Source organism: Rosa chinensis, chromosome 6, assembly GCF_002994745.2.
Source record: "Rosa chinensis cultivar Old Blush chromosome 6, RchiOBHm-V2, whole genome shotgun sequence".
In the NCBI taxonomy this organism is placed as follows: Eukaryota; Viridiplantae; Streptophyta; class Magnoliopsida; order Rosales; family Rosaceae; genus Rosa; species Rosa chinensis.
In genome coordinates, this window is record NC_037093.1 from 59,831,767 (window position 1) to 59,853,768 (window position 22,002).

General features: G+C 37.4%; 4 protein-coding genes and 1 long non-coding RNA gene across 6 annotated transcripts; 2 read left to right on the forward strand and 3 right to left on the reverse strand.

Annotated features, from left to right (window-relative positions):
• Positions 1–581: 581 nt before the first annotated feature.
• On the reverse strand, positions 582–1,725 carry LOC112171696 (UPF0481 protein At3g47200). Its single transcript, XM_024308840.1, has 2 exons — positions 952–1,725; positions 582–839 (listed from the first exon to the last, which is right to left on the reverse strand). The coding sequence occupies exons 1-2, from the start codon at positions 1,723–1,725 to the stop codon at positions 582–584; spliced, it is 1,032 nt and encodes a 343-aa protein (XP_024164608.1).
• Positions 1,726–6,462: 4,737 nt separating this feature from the next.
• On the forward strand, positions 6,463–8,552 carry LOC112173316. Its single transcript, XR_002925527.2, has 4 exons — positions 6,463–6,846; positions 6,979–7,056; positions 8,035–8,106; positions 8,483–8,552. It is a non-coding gene; the product is annotated as an uncharacterized LOC112173316 (long non-coding RNA).
• Positions 8,553–12,612: 4,060 nt separating this feature from the next.
• LOC112168775 lies at positions 12,613–20,205 on the reverse strand. 2 transcript variants are annotated; one of them, XM_040507505.1, is made up of 4 exons: positions 20,015–20,205; positions 18,195–19,922; positions 17,989–18,048; positions 12,613–13,979 (listed from the first exon to the last, which is right to left on the reverse strand). In XM_040507505.1, exon 2 carries the CDS (start codon positions 19,832–19,834, stop codon positions 18,581–18,583), a length of 1,254 nt encoding a protein of 417 aa, XP_040363439.1. In that variant the 5' UTR covers positions 19,835–19,922; positions 20,015–20,205; the 3' UTR covers positions 12,613–13,979; positions 17,989–18,048; positions 18,195–18,580. The 2 variants fall into 2 exon arrangements, with proteins under 2 accessions (XP_040363439.1, XP_024161461.1); XM_024305693.2 differs by having other exon boundaries at positions 12,613–13,374; positions 13,720–13,979; positions 18,195–20,205.
• Positions 12,801–13,944, reverse strand: LOC112171698 (UPF0481 protein At3g47200). The gene is made up of 2 exons (XM_024308841.1): positions 13,171–13,944; positions 12,801–13,058 (listed from the first exon to the last, which is right to left on the reverse strand). Exons 1-2 carry the CDS (start codon positions 13,942–13,944, stop codon positions 12,801–12,803), a joined length of 1,032 nt encoding a protein of 343 aa, XP_024164609.1.
• Positions 15,373–17,684, forward strand: LOC112168774 (putative UPF0481 protein At3g02645). The gene is made up of 2 exons (XM_024305691.2): positions 15,373–15,509; positions 16,216–17,684. The coding sequence occupies exon 2, from the start codon at positions 16,248–16,250 to the stop codon at positions 17,526–17,528; it is 1,281 nt and encodes a 426-aa protein (XP_024161459.1). The 5' UTR covers positions 15,373–15,509; positions 16,216–16,247; the 3' UTR covers positions 17,529–17,684.
• Positions 20,206–22,002: the final 1,797 nt, after the last annotated feature.

Here is a 22,002-nt window from a genome sequence, read left to right on the forward strand (position 1 = left end):
AATTCTCTCATCAATCTCTCTCGAAATATCATATTCTTAAACAATGAGCAACATATTTGCAAAGAAATTAATAAAGGGAATGATCATACCAGCACTAATGCAGAAAGATCCCATCGACCAAAATTGTATAATCATGGGAATTCCTGGTATAGTACCCCTATCTGTAGAGCAGTTGGGGCTATCGATTCTAAGTGACAAGCTGACGAGGGTGGCAAACGTTCTCGTTGGGATTCTATCCCCTCGAACATAGCCAACAAAAATGAAGTTGATAAATGCTTGGTCTTTTGTTCACAAAATGAACAAAGGAATTTGTTTGGTATGGACTCTGGACCTAAAACATGTGACACATGAAAAGGAAAAGATGATTATAGAAAACAGAAGCAATCAGCACAGCACACCTTTATCTTTAGACAAACAAGTACATGAGTAACACACTTGAAATCCAGAAACATCAAAATGAAGCGACAAGAGACCCTATATAGCAATTATAGAGCACACAGTTTGAATGAAAGTGAGCACGAGAAGTATAGCCGCTACAATAACAGACAGTCCAACCCATGGAGTACTGAAGTAGTCCTGTTTCAAGCTTGCCTTCCACTTGTGCCGGGGACACTATAGTATGCATTCAGAGCCTCACAGAGATCAGTAAAGTAGAAATCTCTACTGAACAAAATAGGCCCGAAGTCAAGTGAGTTAATAAAGGCCGCAGCTGCTTCACTATCTGGTAGTTTAGATTCAAGGATATTATTCTCAACAAGCAGCTCCACATCCTTGGATTGATCCACCAGGCGATCTATGAAAAACACATAATCGCTGATGTAGTGATCATGAAGCTCACACTGCTCGTAGGCAATGAGATTCCGAAAGAAATTTTCTGTTGAACCGCGAATTCTTAAAGTGTGGAATTTTCAGATATCCATTCTCAAACTCGAACAAGTTTTGGTTACTGACATTCACAAACTTGACTCCAGCCTGGTGTAATGCTGTGGCCCGTGGTATGGTTGAAGTCTTGAGTTTCTTTATTTGGGGAAGCTCAGAAGGTTGAGGTCGATGACATTTTAGAACAAAATCAACAAAATGGTGTATTCTATCTTCTTGAGGACCATGATTGAGTTTCTTCATCGTATCTCCAAGTGACCTTATGTATACCCCATTCTGCAAGAACTTATGGGTAAGCTCAAAGAGGGAAAGCCAAGGAATAGGACGGTTGGTGAAGTATACAGTATGAAAATACTCGAGAATGAAGAATGGGATCTGATTTTCAAGCAACATCATGTCGTATATCACGACCCTGGACATCCTTGGCTTCCCAAATATACAGTCATTCTTATCTTGCAGGGAATCAAAAGAGCTCTTGAGCAGCAACTCAAAGGTGAAAATGGCATCAACCAGAATTATTTCCACAAGTTTATGTGCATTAAATTCAATTGCTACTGCATAACATGCACGGATCTTTTCTTCCCGATCCATCAAATATGTGAAACAATCCTCTACTCTTACCTCGGGGATCCGTTCAAAGAAGTCCTTCACATACCGCAATTTATGTTCTTCCATGGCTTGGAGACCTTCTCCACCATGGTGAAGCGGACCAAGTGAGACCACCTGAGGTGTGTAAGCCTTCTCCTTCACGTCACGTAGCCTCTTGGGAACTCGGTAGATACGACACTCAGAGGATAGGGGAGACAGCTTTTTCCACTTAGTCGTCAGATTCTGTAGCCCTTCCATATCTGAATGAGTTTGAGTATGATCCTCACTTTAGCTCACTACTACAAAAAACCCATTTAGAGACAAAAATTTTTGGGACGGACCAATTTTTCGTCCCCCAAACACATAATTAGGGACAAATTTTTTGATTTTGTCCCTAAAAGTTTTGAACGCTATTAGAGACAAATAAATATCAATTGGGGACAAATATTTTTTGTCCCCAAATTTAATTGGGGATGAGATTTAATTTGGTCTCCTATGTTTTTCTAATTTGTAAATAATTGGTAAAAAAAAAAATTTGAGAATAATAATTGGTAAAAATTTGAGCAGGGAATTATGCTGAATTTCAAATTTTGGACGAAAAGAAATAGGGACGAAATTTTTTGCCTCTAAATATGTTGGCGATATTTTTGTTTTATTGAAGTTTATTTTTGGCAGGGTTTAGCCAAGTTAATAAATATTTTGTTTTTGGCGGGATTTTGCAAAGCTAATAAAACTTGGAGGGAATAAAGAGCGGTAATTATCATTTAGGTCTCTATAAGTAGGAAATCTTTTATTCTGTTTCCCTATTCACGCCTAATATTGATCACGGCATCAATACCGCTCTGCGTCTTCTCCATACGCCTCCGAAACACCAATATCTCCAAGCAACAAGGTCTCCATCATGTAATCCCTCTTCTCTCGTAGCTTCCTTTTGCCTAGCCTCTTGAATTAGAATTTTTCATGTTTGTAATGGAATATCAATCAATATTTTTTTTTAACTTTTGGTATTGCTGATTTTTGTTTTCAATACAATATTGCAGCTAGGTTCTGCTGATTCGGTCATATATCTGGTAATACTGGCTTGATGGCTCTTGAGTTGTTTGTAAATTGTTTACTGGCATATGATTCGCCTTGATTGAAAGAACTATTATCCTAGATTGACTTGGTGACATAGTTGGGCCTTCGTGTCCCAAGAAAACATGGTGACCATCATCTCTTTGCTAATCTTCATCTCAAAACTTCCCTTACCCTTGTTCTCCAACCTAATAACTTTTAGAATCTTAGAATCCTTGCTTCCTCTTTTGACAAACTATTCTAAACCTAGGTAGTAGAGTTGGTGCTGGTATGGTAATTTGATATGTATCTCGCAAGGATTTATTGAGCCCTGCCATCAACTCCGGGAGCCCTTTCAACAAATCCACCATCTTCTCCACCAAACTTGCCAAGTCGTTTTCTTTGTTCTTGAGTAGTCTTCTTACTTTTGACAAATATTTAATTTGGGTTTCCTGCTTGCAAGTACTCAAGATTCTCATATGCATACGTGCTGACTCTTTCCCTGACCCTATAAATACGACTATATATGCCTCTTCAACTTCAAACTTAACCTGCTAGCTACAACTCATTCATATGTCTCTTTGCTTGCTTGGTTAATTGCTGGTGCATGTTGTAAAATATGTTTAACAATTTCGCAAACATTCCCTCTATCCCCAAGTTCAGTGGAAATATATATGAAATAGAGGATAGGTATGTGTTATAGACTTATAGGGCATGAACAATTGCGATTTAATATGTTTTTTTTCATTGCAGGTAGCAATTTGTGATTTCTTTGCATTACAATGGAAAGGTAGAGTTTTATTTACAGGTTCTAATAGTGTTTCTTTCTTTCTTCCTTTTTTTCTTATATTTTATTTATTTGTTTTTTCATGTGTCCTACTAATGCTTTATGATGATGGAAACTTATATTGCTCTTGTTATTAGAAGATAACTAATCCGTCTAAACCAAATTTAGGTCAATAAAGGTCTGATATTTTGTTAATTATATAAACTCAATATAGATAGGACGCTGGAGGTGAACAATGGGGTCTTTGGTCGTGAGCTGTCTGTAGAGATGAAAACAGCAATTATGAAAATAAGATGAAAACAGCAATTCTGAAAATAAAAACATTATTATAATGTTAATAGTTAGTCAGTTATTTATTTATTTATCTTTCTAATGTTGTCTGTTAGGATCTTGAAACCAACCAATGCATCCGCCAATAACAAGAAGAAGAGGTTATCAATTGCAAGTCAGCCACAACAATTCACTCAGTCTCAACCACGCAATATGACTCAACGACGCGTTCAACCACTGTCTTACCAACAGCCTCCTCTACAACTAGATCATGCAACTAGGGCAGAACACCCAACATGTAAGGCATATATGATGGTTTACTTGAAATTCTACAGATACATTATTTTTATAGAAGTATGCTTAAATGGATTGATTGTACTTGTTTCTCATAGGCAAGGTGGGTCAAGATGTGGCTTCTTCACAGGTCAAGAAAACTCGTGGCATTACAAGAGGTGTAGGAACTCATGCTGTTGTCAATGCAGCAAAAAAGAGAATTCCAATTCGGATGGATCGTGAACAAAAACTCCTTAAGACCATCCAAGCTAATGCTATGTTTAGTTCTGAGATTGGATCACTAACGCGCAAACATGCTCCACTTATTGTCAAGACTTGGAAAAAAGTCTCTAAAAATGATAAGACTACTATCATAACAGCTTTGACAGTAAGTTACTTTTTATATTCATATTTTGTAAATCATTTGATTTGTAGGCTCACTTGTTTTTTGTTTTGATATCAGACAAAGTTTGAGTTTGACGAAACAAACCCTGATATAATGAAGTACATTGAAGATCATATGGCGAAGTGTATAGACAATGGAAATGCAAGCTTCACAAACACTTTAAGCTCCATGGGGAAGATGGCACAGAGGAGTTTTCATAAGTTATTATTTGTTACGACATTATTTATCTTAATTCAACATATGGATGTTTTATGGAGGTTTTCATAAATTTTTTCTATTTGAAGACTTAATAAAGCAGCATAAGTGCTTAGTTTGTTTAAGACTTTAAGTTGATGTAGTTGGAACAAAAAATTGATTTTTTTTTTTTGAGGCAATGATCCATCTATTTAGTGGTTCACAATGGGGACGAAATGAATATAAGAAGGTACAATATGGTGGAGGTCAGTGGTCACAATCAAATAGTCGCCACAAAAATTGATTTTGCACGTACTTGTGTGATGCATGAGCTATAAGACGCAGACCACATACATTAAGCAAATGAATACTGAAGGAAAACCCAAAAACGTAGAGCGGTAGTGGATGAGTATCCATCAGGAAAGAAAAAAAAATTCCTTCAAAATGGCCATGGGACGTTCTCATAGCCATTTTCACAAACATCTTGCGTGCATTCAATTTTAGCTGAGAGCCCGGTACGAGCCAATTAGCCAAGTGCAAAGGCTCGCTTCCCATCTGCCAATTTCTGTAGCATAGGACCAAATCATGGTTTGGGGTTTCCTTATTACTTCTAATCTCTAATTTTACTTGTTTACCCTTCTAAATTAATGTGGTTTTCATTGTATATGTATAAGGGGTATTTAAGTAAAAAAAAGGTTATCTATTTATTATTTTTTCATAATTATATTTATCATATATAATTTATCTTTAATTAAAATGTACTCGGACATTTAATTCAGCCAATTCGCAATGAAGATTTGAGTCTCTAGATAGTCCCAGGGGTAGATGCACATAGAGCCCACCTTAAGCACTTGCTTAGATTGAATTTTTGAGTTTACATAGATTTAGTATAGGCAAGCTATGTGAAAATAGCAGAAATATGGCAGGAATATGGTAAAATAGGCAATCTTGGTACTGAATATATCCTCAATAGGTTTGGCATAGGCAAGCTGTATATGTGAAAATGGCAGATATAAGTCAAAATGACATAAATTTTGCAGAAACGAGCAAAATAGGCAAGCTTCGTTGGATATATTGACCTACTGAATATATCCTTACTATTTACTTTGAGTCTTGCCTTACCTTGAGAAACATTTCTGAATCCGCCCCTGGATAGTCCGACCTTAACAAGTGTGACCGAGTTCTTCAACTTAAGTGATATGAATATCAACATATTAGATTTACATATAACAAAATATGAATGTTAACTTCATTTACGTCTAAAAAGATACTATAGGTGGTTCCATCAAGTTTTTAAATTACAATGAGTTACTTTTTGAGATATGGCTTCATCAAGTTTATTTTCTTTTGCTAAAATTACTTCATCGTGAATTCTCCTCACCCAAATTCGTCTTGAGGGAATTTCTCTTCAACTGGATTTCACTCCTCACTCGGATTTCCCTTAAAAGGAATACTCCTCACCTAGATTCTGTTTTAGGAGATTTCTCCTCACCTGGACTCCACTCTTCACTCGGATTTCTCTCAAAGGGAATACTCTTCACTCAGATTTTCTTTGAGAAGATTTCTCCTCACTTCAATTCCACTCTTCACTCGGATTTCCTTCGAAAAGAATATTTCTCACCCAGATTCTCTTTTAGGAGATGAGAGATTTCTTCTCACACAAATTTGTATTTGAGGAGTTACTTCTCACCTAATTTGAACTCTTTGAGAGAATTTTCCCTCACCCAGATACACTTAGAGGGGATTTCTTTTCAATTGGCACTACTAGAATTTTGGCCTTAGACATCATGACAATTACATTGGTGAGGAATTCACGCGATGTAAAAAAATGTCATTAACATCAATTCTTCAAATACCGATTTCTATGAATATTACTGATATCGATTTTTACTGTTGACCGATGTCTACAATTTGATTCTAAAAATTAAAAAAAACGCGGAAAAGACTAAATTAAAAATTTCAACACGAGGGAACAAAATTTTCCTTTCCCTCACACTTGGGTCAGTTTTCCCCCTCTCTCTCGCAGCCCATCTCATCCTCACTTTTTCTCCGAAAGAATTAGTGACCCATCTTTGTGGCTCTTCCCCGAAACGCTAGCCCTCTCCTCTTTCTCTCCCACTCTCTTTTCACGGCCACCACTGCCTCCATCTCCTCCGCTCACTCCCTTACTGTCTCTCTCCCCCTCATTAACTGCTAGCAAGCTCTCTCTCTAAAACCCTCTCCGTCTCTTTTTGGAATTGACATAGATGAAGTCTATACAGCCGCACCACAAGTTCTTACGGGATATGATGGAGCCTCCCCAGTCGCCAAACCCTAGCTCCGGCAAGCCTCCAAGGAGAACGTGCCTCTGACTTCAGATCTAACTATACGGCCACCAAGTCCAACACTCCAACCAGACAGGATCATCAAAACCCTGGTAATTTATTTATTTTCATTTCGCTTATTGTTCATATTTCACAAAACGAAATAATGGATCCCGATTTCAAATTTTGGGTTTCAATTTCGCTGTCGTTGTGTTAATTGGTGGCTGTTTTGGGTCAATAAATAGGAGGTAAGCTAGTGTACCAGACCACTAAGAAGGGCAAGCGGACCCAAGTGTCTTGTTATTGGCAAGAGTATTCAAGGGGTATGTATTTTTTTTTTTTTTTTCTGAAATTGAAGCTTTTGTATGGTTTTGATGGTTTGTGTTTGCTGTAATACGAGTTTGGATCAGATCTGTGAATTGGTGAATTTGTTGCTTTATTATGATGAACTCCATGTTAATATTGGTTGGGGATTTCAAGTTTCCAAAGCATAGAGTGATTGATCCCAGAGAGAAAATTTCTGCCAGGGGATTGCAAACTATATTCTCACAGGGGATCAAGTCTGATATATCATTGTGTGTGTGTGATCTCTCAATTATATATTTTGCAGTACTTTTGTTTGATAAGTTTGAAACCTTTAAAGTCCTGGAAGCAGTACTTTTGTTTGATAAGTTTGAAACCTTTAAAGTTGTCTTGAAGATACATGTGCATATATTAAGCTCATTGTGTGTGTGTGTGTGTTAATTTGTCTTGAAGATACATGCGCATATATTAAGCTCATTGTGTGTGTGTGTGTGTTAATTTGTCTTGAAGATACATGTGAATATATTAAGCTCATTGTGTGTGTGTGTGTGTGTGAATTTGTCTTGAAGATACATGTGCATATATTAAGCTCATCATTTTATTCTTATAAGTACCACACTTTTTAGAAGGTAGTAAATGGACCTCTTGAGAGAGAGGATTGGGACACTGCAATAAAGATGCCTCTCGGAATAGTTCCTGCAAGTTTGATACTCTTGATCTCTCAATTATATATTTTGCAGTACTTTTGTTTGATAAGTTTGAAACCTTTAAAGTCCTGGAAGTTTAAACATCTCATTTCTTATGTTCTATCCCACAGGTTTGATACTCTTGATTTTGTATGTAAGTTAAACGTCTCATTTCTTATGTTCTAGTCCACTGGATTATGCATTTATGCCATGCTCACTCTGTTATTTGTGTGCTTGTGTATCTATGGCGAATTGCTTAAAATTGATATAAATCTTTTATCCAAACCTCAACTGTTTCTTCTACAATTCCAGTATGCTCATATAAAATGTGTCCAGAGGTGGTGCAATGAGAAGGGAGATATCATTTATGAAATCTGTCATCAGGTAATTAGCTAGAATGCTTTCATTCCTTTGCATATGCAGTGGTCATTTTCATGATCTTTTATAAATCTGTTTGATTCCATTTCTAAGTTAGAGATTAGTAATTTTAGAAATTCCTTATATTCATATAAGTAAAGCACCTTCGATTTATTTAGAAGCTATCATTGTCCTGCTTTTCCACTTCTTTTATTGCGATTCGATGTACCATGAGAAGATATTTTTTCATATCAATTAACTATGATAACGCATATATGTAATTTATTAGAACATGTGACCATTTTATGGTAACTTTGATGATTTGAAATGGTTTATTTGAATCTTCTCCAGTTATGAATTCACAGTTTGTGTTCTCTCTGATGAAAAATTTCTTTTAATGCAGCCTTATCAACCTGGTTATACTGCCCCATCACCTCCCCCTTAGTTTTTGTAGATTCCAGAACGAACTTCCAGATCCAAGTGCACAACCCAAGCTCATGTCCATGAAGAAAGACAAAGATCAGTAAGTAATCTGTTCTGTTGCTCAAGCTTTTAAACATCTTGCATTTAGACTTGTCTGTGCATTTACAACTTTCATTTCCAAAAGTAGGCATTGGCATTCTTAATTATCTGGTAATGATTCAAATCAAACATGATAACAGAGCACAGCCAAGCCATTTTGAACTCTCTGTACTCATTTTACTGGAAATTGACTAGAAATTGGGAGTTGAGGTATGTGAATCTTTTTCACTACATATAAAATTCATATCAAATAATTATTGAACTTTGTTAAGGTCCAACATTATTTTCATCTCCTCAGTTTCATGAATTTTCTTGGAGTCAGCGGTATTTTATGATTAAAGCTTTTGGTGCAGGTATACTGATCAGACACATGTTTAAGGATTGTCCATATGCCTCTGGTTCTCCATCAAAAGCCGTCTGCATTATTGATCTTAATTTGTTACAGATATTATTTATAGTTGAAGACTTGTGAAGCATACTATGAAAGTGCTCAATTTGTTCATGTTTGTTGGATTTGAAAAAAAAGTTGATGTTAGGCTCTGTTTATTACTATTATCCTTAATAAATTCAAATTTTTGGTAAAAAAAATTTCTATTTATATAATTGGCGACAACCATTAGATTTGTTGTCTAATATAATTTAATAATTTATTAAAAATAAAAATTAAATTTAAAAATAATTTAAAATTTGAGAATAAAAGGAGACAAAGTGAGTTTCGTCCCCTATTAGTTTGATTGGCACCATTAAATTTAAAATATAAAATAAAAAAATAAAAGGAGACGGAGTGTGTTTCGTCCCCTATTTGTCCGATTGGCGCCATTAAATTTGAATTTTATTTTTTAATTTGAAGAAAAGGAGAGGGAGTGAGTTTCGTCCTCTATTTGTCCGATTGGCGCCATTAAATTTGAAAAAAAAAAATTAAATTTGAATAAAAGGAGACGGAGTGAGTTTCGTCCCCTATTTGTCTAATTGGCGCCATTAAATTTGAAAAAAATTTGAATTTTGAAAATAAAAGGAGACGTAGTGAGTTCGTCCCCTATTCCTCTGATTGGCGCCAATTTATTTTATTTTCCCTCCATTCTCTCAATGCTCAATGAGAATTGGGGATAAAATTTCATTGAATAGGGGACAATTTTTATTTCTTCTCCAAATACATTAGGAGACGGAATTTATCGGTCGTTGCCTTAAACAATTTGGGACGAGCTTTAGGAGACGACTTTAGCCACAAAACGATTCCGTCTCAAATTTTTTTAGGGGACGAATTCTCAGCTATTAGAGACAATATCAATTTGTCTCTGAATGGGTTTTCTCTAGTAGGTTGTTGGTGATGCATTCAACGAAGGCTTGTATGAAGGCTTCCCTGTGATTGATCATTCTAGAAATGGTGCATTGGAAATATATGCCGTGATATTTAGTTTTTTGATACAAGTGAAACTTGCTCTGTTTTCAATGACTGGTGTGTGGTGCCAATTGAAGATGCAAGATCTAGTCCACTTAATTAGTTCTGGGCATTATGAAAAGGAAGTGAGCCGTTTTAATGCAATAGTGAAAATGAGGCACCAGGTCAATCATTTTTTATCTACATCAAGTCACAGCTATCACATGTATCATGCTGCAGGTTTTTATACTCAAGCATAGCATACGGTCAAAGATATGATGGATCTTACTCTTTCATCTGCTGCAATCTGATGCTGGTTCCCTCCCATCAGCTTGAGGGGGCTGTTAAGGGTAAAAGGGGTAGATTACCCCAAGTCAAGTCAATATAGGATATCTTCTTGTAAACAAAAACAAAAAGTCATTTTTCATCAATATAGTGATGTACGAAACTCTCTCTTTTTCTGGTTTTTTCTCTCATCTTCTTCAAGCTTTCTTATAACTCTAACAATATATATATATATATATATAAAGGTTCCAGATGGACTTCAATTACCCAAATCAAGTGGCTCTAAACCACGGAGCGCGTTTTCAATAAGATTAAAACGCTCACTATATGGATTAAAACAATCCGGACGAATGTGGTTTAACCGTCTAAGTGACTACTTGATTGGGAAGGGATATATTAATAACGAAATATGCCCATGCGTGTTTATTAAAAGAACAAGTTCCGGATTTGCAATCGTAGCAGTATATGTTGATGACATGAACCTAATTGGAACTCTAGATGAGTTAAAGGAAACTACTACATATTTGAAATCCGAATTTGAGATGAAAGATCTTGGGAAAACACGGTTTTGTCTCAGTTTAGAACTCGAGCACCGTAGTTATGGGATTTTAATCCATCAGTCTGCATATACTCAGAAAATTCTCAAGCGCTTTAATGAAGATAAAGCAAAGCCTGTGAGTACTCCCATGATCGGTCGTAGTCTTGAGCCCGGAAAAAGTCCGTTTCGTCCAAAGGATGAGGACGAAGAATCATTAGAGGCCAAAGTGCCCTATTTGAGTGCAATAGGTTCATTATTGTACTTAGCTCAATGCACAAGACCGGACATCTCCTTACCAGTGAACTTGTTAGCTCGACATAGCTCTGCGCCAACACGCCACCATTGGATTTGTGTAAAGACAATCTTTCGATACCTACGAGGTATGATTGATATGGGCCTATTTTATCCCTACAGAGAGAAAAGGAATGACAGAAATTTGGGATCGGACCCCATGAGGAAAAATGCCACCATCCAAGAGTTGGCTGCCGCCGCCGCCGTCCATGGTGGCCGGCATCCTCCTACTCCCCTCCATCAAAACGACAATGATATTTTGATGGGTTTTGCTGATGCAGGGTACCTCTCTGACCCTCACAAAGTTCGCTCCCAAACGAGTTATGTCTTTACCATGGGAAGCACTGCGATATCTTGGAGGTCTACAAAATAGACCTTTGCTACTACTTCATCAAATCATGCAGAAATTATTGCTCTACATGAAGCCGTGCGTGAATGTATATGGCTAAGGTCTGTAATTAGACATATTCGAGGAAATTGTTGTTTGAAGTCTACCACGGATAAACCTACATGCATTTATGAGGATAATGCAGCTTGTATTGAGCAAATGAAGTTAGGTTTCATCAAGGGTGACAACACCAAGCATATATCGCCTAAATTCTTTTACAATCAGCAACAACAATCGCTTCTAAAGATTGAAGTAAATCAAATCCGATCAGAGGATAATGTAGCAGACTTATTTACTAAGTCGTTACCTAAATCCACCTTCGAGAAACATATGAAGAGCATCGGATTGAGAAAGTTATCCGAACTCCCATGATTGTAGCAATCAGGGGGAGATATCAACATCAGGGGGAGTCATGATGTCTACATATTCGTTCCCGAAGAGTAGAGGACGTGTTGTACTCTTTTTCTCCTCCTCGAAGTAGTTTTTGTCCCACATGGTTTTTTCACTTGAGCAAGGTTTTTAACGAGGCAACGGATGAAGCGTCATCACCAAGTTTGAGCGGCACAAGAGGGAGTGTTGAAGGAAAATCGACTTAGTGTGCCTAATCAAACTAGGAGTGGTAATAGGAGAGAATGTTTTAGAATTCCTAATCCTAATCAGATTAGTTTTCCTTGTAACATTAGAACATGTACTTTGTAATCCCTATATATAGGGCTCCTATTCTCAATAATGAATCACAATTCTCTCATCAATCTCTCTCGAAATATCATATTCTTAAACAATGAGCAACATATTTGCAAAGAAATTAATAAAGGGAATGATCATACCAGCACTAATGCAGAAAGATCCCATCGACCAAAATTGTATAATCATGGGAATTCCTGGTATAGTACCCCTATCTGTAGAGCAGTTGGGGCCATCGATTCTAAGTGACAAGCTGACGAGGGTGGCAAACGTTCTCGTTGGGATTCTATCCCCTCGAACATAGCCAACAAAAATGAAGTTGATAAATGCTTGGTCTTTTGTTCACAAAATGAACAAAGGAATTTGTTTGGTCTGGACTCTGGACCTAAAACATGTGACACATGAAAAGGAAAAGATGATTATAGAAAACAGAAGCAATCAGCACAGCACACCTTTATCTTTAGACAAACAAGTACATGAGTAACACACTTGAAATCCAGAAACATCAAAATGAAGCGACAAGAGACCCTATATAGCAATTATAGAGCACACAGTTTGAATGAAAGTGAGCACGAGAAGTATAGCCGCTACAATAACAGACAGTCCAACCCATGGAGTACTGAAGTAGTCCTGTTTCAAGCTTGCCTTCCACTTGTGCCGGGGACACTATAGTATGCATTCAGAGCCTCACAGAGATCAGTAAAGTAGAAATCTCTACTGAACAAAATAGGCCCGAAGTCAAGTGAGTTAATAAAGGCCGCAGCTGCTTCACTATCTGGTAGTTTAGATTCAAGGATATTATTCTCAACAAGCAGCTCCACATCCTTGGATTGATCCACCAGGCGATCTATGAAAAACACATAATCGCTGATGTAGTGATCATGAAGCTCACACTGCTCGTAGGCAATGAGATTCCGAAAGAAATTTTCTGTTGAACCGCGAATTCTTAAAGTGTGGAATTTTCAGATATCCATTCTCAAACTCGAACAAGTTTTGGTTACTGACATTCACAAACTTGACTCCAGCCTGGTGTAATGCTGTGGCCCGTGGTATGGTTGAAGTCTTGAGTTTCTTTATTTGGGGAAGCTCAGAAGGTTGAGGTCGATGACATTTTAGAACAAAATCAACAAAATGGTGTATTCTATCTTCTTGAGGACCATGATTGAGTTTCTTCATCGTATCTCCAAGTGACCTTATGTATACCCCATTCTGCAAGAACTTATGGGTAAGCTCAAAGAGGGAAAGCCAAGGAATAGGACGGTTGGTGAAGTATACAGTATGAAAATACTCGAGAATGAAGAATGGGATCTGATTTTCAAGCAACATCATGTCGTATATCACGACCCTGGACATCCTTGGCTTCCCAAATATACAGTCATTCTTATCTTGCAGGGAATCAAAAGAGCTCTTGAGCAGCAACTCAAAGGTGAAAATGGCATCAACCAGAATTATTTCCACAAGTTTATGTGCATTAAATTCAATTGCTACTGCATAACATGCACGGATCTTTTCTTCCCGATCCATCAAATATGTGAAACAATCCTCTACTCTTACCTCGGGGATCCGTTCAAAGAAGTCCTTCACATACCGCAATTTATGTTCTTCCATGGCTTGGAGACCTTCTCCACCATGGTGAAGCGGACCAAGTGAGACCACCTGAGGTGTGTAAGCCTTCTCCTTCACGTCACGTAGCCTCTTGGGAACTCTGTAGATACGACACTCAGAGGATAGGGGAGACAGCTTTTTCCACTTAGTCGTCAGATTCTGTAGCCCTTCCATATCTGAATGAGTTCGAGTATGATCCTCACTTTAGCCTGCAAAAGTGCAAAGTATTATGGGAACTTGAAGTTATGGTAACTTTGTTTCTGTATGCACTACATAATATGATCAGTAGTATTTGCGTACCTACTGTTGTAGCTAGTAATCTATTATCATAAAACTTAATCATGTACAAGAGAAAAACCAAACTCAAGGCACAAAGGGTAGTCACCCTAAACAACATAATGATATATATTGAGAAATATAATTTGTCCCAATATCAAGCCTTAAAAAATAACTACATACCTGAGGAACTTCAAGAAATTCAAGACTTCTCTCTCTCTTTTGGCTATTGAAATGCGACCAAATTATCTCTATATATATAGAGGGAAAAATGCTTAAGATATTCTAAAACCATCTTTCAAGCAATATAACCTCGGTTTGATTGTATATTACAGGCATAAAGCAGGTCTATCGTACTCCCCCATCCCTAAAGATGCAAGGTTCATTCAAATTCTTTACTTGAAACACGAAGAAGAAGGTTAATTCTTTGCTATCAAGCTTAGAAGGAAGAACGGCATTTCTATCTAAACTTTGTTATACAATCGATGGATTTATTTGACCTGTGTTTGATTGCATTCAGTAAAATCACCAGACTAGTTTGACAATCTTAGTGACATGTTCTTCTAACTTAATTATGTTATTATCCTTCTGTTCCAAAGCCTTATTCTCTCTGAAAGTTTAAGCATTACGTCCAATAATGCAATGAATTTTTACAGTATATCAAATAGTCTAGGTAGAAATGCTTGAGCAAGCAAATTCTTCAATTGAGAAGAAAAAAAAATGAATCGTTTAGCTAGCAAGATAAACAAAGTATTCAGTTTACGGTGCTGCACCGACTGCTTTAGCATGATACAATCCGAGTTTTCTCACCTTTGAAAGTGAAAAATTTTAGAGCTGAATGCTCATTATGATCTATTGACTATCAGAGAAACTGAGAGAGACGATGAGTCAACAAGGTTTATGTACAACAAAGTTGAGTAGTTTACGGTAAACTCTTTCTTTTTATATATGGTAAGTTTTTCTTAAAGCCTTGAATCTGGGATAAGTTGTATCTGGTAAAAGAAGTCAATAAAATAGGCGCTGCTCGTCTATATAATTAGCCATCTTCTAGATTAATAAGACTCCTGCAATAATAGCTCATTCATAGAGAGGAACTTCTAGTTCCCTTGATTATTCTTTTGGATACATATAAATAATTCTTTTCCCGCGCTCTTACCTGACCAATGATTATTTGTTTTTCCTCGTTTGGTTTATAATATTTTGTAGTACCCAGGACTTTTCTCAGAAACGTGCATGACCTTTTCAACAACAGAGAAAAAAGCCATCGTAATAACAAAGAAGAAAGTTGTTTATAGAGAAAAAAACAAAACCAAGTTGACCTATTGACTTGCTGGTGCACAATTTTTCTTTATATGCATGTATGACAGGTTTTGGAGGGAGATCAATGTTGTGTTGCATATTCTACCAAACATGGAGCTCTAAGAAATCTAGGGAAGCCATAACGATTTGATTATCCGCAGAAGGTAGAAATATTCCATTCCTTTGCTCCTATTACTTTGAGCTAGTTCTTTTTTCTTTTTCTTTTTAGGCAATCAATTACTTTGAGCTAGTTACTGGGTTAGTTATACTCTTCTTTTTACTATTGATGTTCTGAGTGCTTGATAGGTGCATATATAAGTTTTGTAGCGTCAGTTTTATAACATGTAGTGAACTCGAATATTGGGCAACCATTCGAAAATGAAAATGAAATGTTGATTTTGTGTAATTACTTATTCCCAATATCCTTATATCTGTTGCGTAATCAGCATCGACACAAATTATAGATCTCCACATTCTTAGAACACTTTTGTAAACCGTGAGAAGTAACTTCCCTTATTCTAACCTTTAGCCTTCAGTTTCTTATTTGTTTTTCCTTTGTCCAAAGACAGTAGTGGTTTGTTATTTCTTATTATATGAAACTATGAACTGTCATAATCTTTCTGATAAGTTTTTCTTCTGCCTAATTATTTCTAAAGTCTACGTACATCGATTTTGTGCTAGCCAAAAATTAATCTATCTTGGGCCTATAACTGTTTTCGGGTGACCCTTTGTGCTGTTAACTTGGTGCGCACATCTACAAATTAGAATTTACTAGTAGTAGAGACTGCAGATGCATGCCAAGAACTACATATTACTACCAGAAGTTCCAGTTCCCTTGTTTATTATTAACAGAAGGATAGCTCATTGCAGGCTGTGTTGATTTGATCATTGTTAATTCGGACATGGAAGAGTCACATGCTAAAAATCTCAAAAATAAGCTGAAAGGGATATCTCCCGTATCCTCCGAGTGTTGTATCTACAGGATTCCAAAGCGACTACGTGACGTGAACGAGAAGGCTTACACACCTCAGGTGGTCTCACTAGGTCCGCTTCACCACGGAGGAGAAGGCCTAGGAGCCATGGAAGATCATAAAATGCGGTATGTGAAGGACTTCTTTGAAAGAACCAATGTAAACCTGGAGGATTGTTTCAAATCTTTGAAGGAATGGGAAGCAAGAATCCGTTCTTGTTATGCAGTAAACATTGAATATAGTGAAGAGGAGCTGGTGGAAATGATTCTGGTTGATGGAATTTTTACAGTTGAGGTCCTGCTGAGGAGTGCCTTCCCGACACTGCAACAGGAAAATGACCGGATATTTGGGAAACCATGGATGGACAGGGATGTAGTATATGACATGTTGATGCTTGAAAATCAGCTCCCATTCTTTATCCTCGAGTATTTCTATTCCTTAGCCCATGCCAGCAATACTATTCCTCTCGAAAATGATATGGGGCTTTCACTCATCAAGCTCACCCATAGCTTCTTCGAGGAAAAGGTATATATAAGGCCACTGCAAGAGGTTTCAAACAAACTCTCGCAGTATTCAGGAGCCAGAATACAACATTTTGTTGACTATATCCTGAAATGTCATCGGCCTTCACCTTCTGAGCTTCCATCCAAAAGAAAGCTCGACACTTTGAGTATACCAAGTGCGACGCAGTTGAAGGCAGCTGGAGTCAAGTTTATGGTGGTTCACGACACAACCCTATTTGACATTCAATTTGAGAATGGTATTCTGAAAATTCCACAGTTGCGAATACGTGGTTCGACAGAAGTTTTCTTCCGGAACCTTATTGCCTATGAGCAGTTTGAGCTCCATGATCATTACATAAGTGATTATGTATTCATCATCGACCACCTGCTTGATAGTTCCAGAGATGTGGAATTACTTGCTAGGAAAGGAATCCTTGAGTCTAAGCTATCAGATAGCAAAGCAGTGACGAATTTTATTAGCACCCTTGACTTGGGGCCGATTTTATTCGGGACAAATTTCTATTTCACCGAGCTTTGTGAAAAGCTGAATGAATACTACGGCGTCCCCTGGCACAACTGGAAGGCAAGTTTGCAACAAGATTATCTCAGTAGTCCGTGGGCCATCCTAGCTATCACGATTGCGACCATTCTACTAGTACTCACTCTCGCTCAAGCAGGGCTCTCCCTTGCGAATATTACAGAAAATTGATGGCAACATTTCATCAGATTAATGTACTTTTTTATATATACGTGTTGTTGGTGTCTGCCCCTCCTGTAAGTGTATGTTTAAGGATAAAGAAGATTGATTATCTAGTGTATTTTAATTATAGGTAATACATAAATAAAGTGGAGATGCTGGGTGCAAGGCTTTGGGATGATACATTTGACATTTCTGAGCTTTTTAAGGGAAAAGTTCCAGAGATGAATACATAGAACTCTAATCTATCTACTGGTGCTAAACTATGACTGCAAATCTTCTGGTATTAATGGCATCATCAATCAGAATACTATATCAGAATGAATTTTGGATCAGGAAGGCTACACTGTAATATTATGAACTACATTTCCAAATTATTACCATTGCGGCATTACCAAAGATTAAAATGTTATCACGTCAAGTAACCGAACATGTGAAAAAGGAAAATGAAAGAAAAGGAGAGAACCAATACCTCAATCTGAAGTATCTTTTCTTCCCAAATCTTCTAAGTTTTCAAAAGATTCCTATTAAGCTGCATCAGAAGCAAAATAAAGATCTTTAAACAGTTATTGGCTACATTATATCTCATAGACAATGCATCCATTATTACTAATAGAACAAACCAATAGCAAGTACATGATTTTCTGAACAAGCGACTTTAGAAGTTTGAGAACTTACTTCCATCAAGAGTTTTTTCTTGTTTTTTCTTATAGCAAGTACATCTATTTATCCAGCTTGGCCTGGATTTTCTGAAGGGTGTTCTTTCTGTTATTGTGGCTGGTGCACTCCTCATAGTCACTTCCAAGGAATGCATTGTTCTAATCTGAATCTGGGTTTTGTACTTTGGTACTATCAGTAATCATTTATACTTGAGAACGCCAATGAGCCTAAGAACTCCTAAAAGGTACCGAGTTGAACTCAGAGCAGTTACTGCAACAACTACTCCAAGCTAATTGTACTCGGTCTGCTTGCTCCATATCAATTCTTGCATATAGTGTTTACTAATCAATGAATCATTAAAATAGCTTCAGAAATTTGAACTCATATTCTGAGAGTGTTGCTCTTCAAACATGAATTCCATGTACAAAGAATGTGCTTCCTCTATATGTAAGTGTTCTGCTCTCGGCTCCTACACACCATATATGGCCTTGCAATTGCAAAACTCCTTCCATTCCTGCTGTTTCCCATACAAACTTGAAAAGACCGAGAGCCTTGTCCAACTGCTTCACCCCACTCCAAATCATCGTCTCCTCATCTGAAGTCACAATCCTTCCCATGCACAGACAGAGACTCTTGTCACTAATGCTATAAAGACCACCAGATAAGTCTACTTCAATATCTCTAACATGCCCATAGAGGTAATATAACAAGAGTGTGAACAAACACTGGGATGAATGACCCAATGTCTTGGACAGCTTCTTCTGCACTAGGCTTTCTTGATGTCGTACTTCCTTGAATCCAATACTTCTATCAACCAACACATCCTTGATTTGAGACAGCCCCTCTTTCATGACCTCAAGCTTCGTCACATAAAGAAGTAACTCCCTGTCGTTTTTCAAACAATCAATAAGGTCATTGAACATCTCAAGCAGGTCTTCCCATTTTCGCAAACCAGAAGAGTCAGTGATCTTTGCAGTTGAAAGGCGCATCCACGAAGCCGAGTCATCATCATATGAAATGGATGTGTCAGCCAAGAACTTCAGACAGCTAGAAACTATCTGCTGACCAATCCTCGTCCCTTTGCTCGGGCACAGATAATCTACAACCTCCAACTCACATTTCAATCCATTTAGTATCTCCTCAAGCGTGCCGGTCCATATACGGTGCTGCGTGACCTGCGGACATATCTTCACACGCACCGTCTGCCTCTGCTGTGCAGTAATATTCAGAATGCTACCCACTACAGACATTGACTTCACAACCAAGGGCTCTCTTTCCCTTGGTTTACTGAAACAGACAAAAGGGTCACATCCTCTGCCGCCAGCCCACGCCACCACATTACTCCACAGCGTCTGCTGAACCAATGGAGACCCAACGAAGACCCTGGCAAGTGACTTGAAAGCAACCATTTTGTGTTCAGCTCGGCCATTCACGATAATCGAACCATCATTGATATTAACAAGCCTCCCATCAACCAAATCCACATCTTTAAGCAACCGGGTCAGTTTCGTCAACTTCGGAAATGCCTTTCTATACCATTCCAGGGACAAAGGCTCCCCACGAGACTCCTCTGAGCCATGATATAGCATCACATTCAAATGCAGGGCTCCATTTCGCTTACCCATTACATGCCTCGCACCATAGATCACCTTCTCCATATCTCTAAATGCCGTTGTTATACTGCTGCTGCTTCTTCAATGCGGCATTTTATCAAACACCTGGTGTGCACGCACTTTTTTTCCCCTACTAAAATCAGACGTGCGAACGACTTAACCAATTGAGCGAAAGTGCAGATAAACAAAGGTGATATGTAAGCATAAGGAGGCTGGGATCAAAACCTATGCATAGAATTTCGCGACGGTTGAAGATGCCGGAACTAGAGAAACGACTGCCGTTAATGACCAGGAAACGTCGGCTTTGTTTGTAAGGACTTGACGTTTTAATGTTTTATGCAGGATGTTGGGCTGGGTTGGATCCAGTGATCAAAAATGGGCTTTTATCAAATAATTGACGACTGTTGGGCTTGGATTGGATATTTAATCTCCGAGTGTTTCTGGTTGATTTTTTTTTTTTCTTTTTTTTTTTCTACTAATATAAAGGGCTTGGGCAATCAAGGCTTTAGATGAGGGAGAAAAAATTTCAGTTGAAAACTGTGGGATTAAAAAGTAGCGTTGAACATGGTTGTGTTTATAAAGAAGGAAAAAGGGGGAACCTTTAAAAAGAGAATTTTGTTAAATTTTTTCGTCCATTGAATTGGGTAAAAAGTACCATTCTTTTTTCCTACCAATTTTGACCATCACAGTGTTGATAAACTTTCAACTTGTGTACTTAATCCTGTGAACTGCCTGGTCTTTAGTGTCTTTTGGGTCCCCAATCCACATTTAGAATCATGATAAAAGAGGTTTATGTTGTTCTTTCACGAGCATGAGTCTTTCAAATGTCCTGTCCCAAATTATGGGTTTTAGTTCTTTATCAAGAAGAGTTTAATTCCCGATCGACTCAAACGTGCATGATTACATTTCTCAAGAAATTAATTTCCCATCGTTATAACAAAACATTTCAAATTAGGTTAAGTAATGGGAAGAGGTGGGGGATTGGAACGGATTAGGAGTGGGATTGGCAAAAATTTAATCCTTTTAATATTAGAAAAAACGATCATTGATCCTACGTAAAACACATGGTCCATCCCTTAATCATCTTGTATACAGATGACTACATAGTTTACAAGAATAAAATTCATGAGCAAACCAATATCGTTTGAACTTTAAGTACTACTCGTGCAATCCAAGTATCTGTTGAGGGCTTGTAAGTATGTGCATTTTCCCCAAAACCTCAAGGTGATCAAGAGGTCAAATGTCCATCCTTCTAATTTCTCAATCCGGCCATTGTGAGAAGGAAAAGATCAAAAGATTATGTAGTCCGACCAATTAGTAAATATTCTTCCAAATAACAATTAGTAAATTAATGATTGGTTAAACGTACATGATGCCGATCAAGTGAATATCATAACTACTAAACCACTGTTTATATGAATGTATTTGCTTTCTTTCTTCTAATTAATTTGCTAATTTTTCATGCATGCAATGATACAAAACCAGACTTGCTTGATGGAATACAGATCGAGATGGAAATCATGGAATAATTATATTTATAATGGCACAAAAACCTCAATATAGAAGCTTAGCTAGCCACTAGCTTGCTGGGCAGTGCTGTGGAAATGATTGAATGAGAGGTACTTCATGACTAGTTCTCGGTTCTCACTAACCAAACTTGCTTCTAATTTGCTAATTTTTCATGCATGCAATGAGATAAAACCAAACTTGCTGTGATAGAATACAGATCGAGATGGAAATCATGGGATAATGATATTTATAATGGCACAAAAACCTCAATATATAAGCTTAGCTAGCCACTTGCTGGGCAGTGCTGTGGAAATGATTGAATGAGAGGGACTTCATGACTAGTTCTCGGTTCTCACTAACATGAACAATATATAAAGCATATTCTGAAGTAACATAAAGCCGACCTCAAAGTGAAACAAAGAATCTTGCTAAAAGCTAAAGAATGGAGTGTAGTAGCAGACACTAATTCATGTGTGGTTCCTTTTTGACCAATAAAATTTGCATTTTTCAGTTCTTAAACCTAGCTAAGCTGCCCCATGTCATGAGGTCAATGAGGGAACCCATGAAAGGTGTTTCTAAAAAGCTAGGGAATCCTATGTGAACTAGTTTTATATATTGTTCTAAACTATGTTCAATTATCTATTAGAGTTTGGAATTGTTTATCAATTAGATTATATATGCAATTTGTAAAAGTTAACCCCATC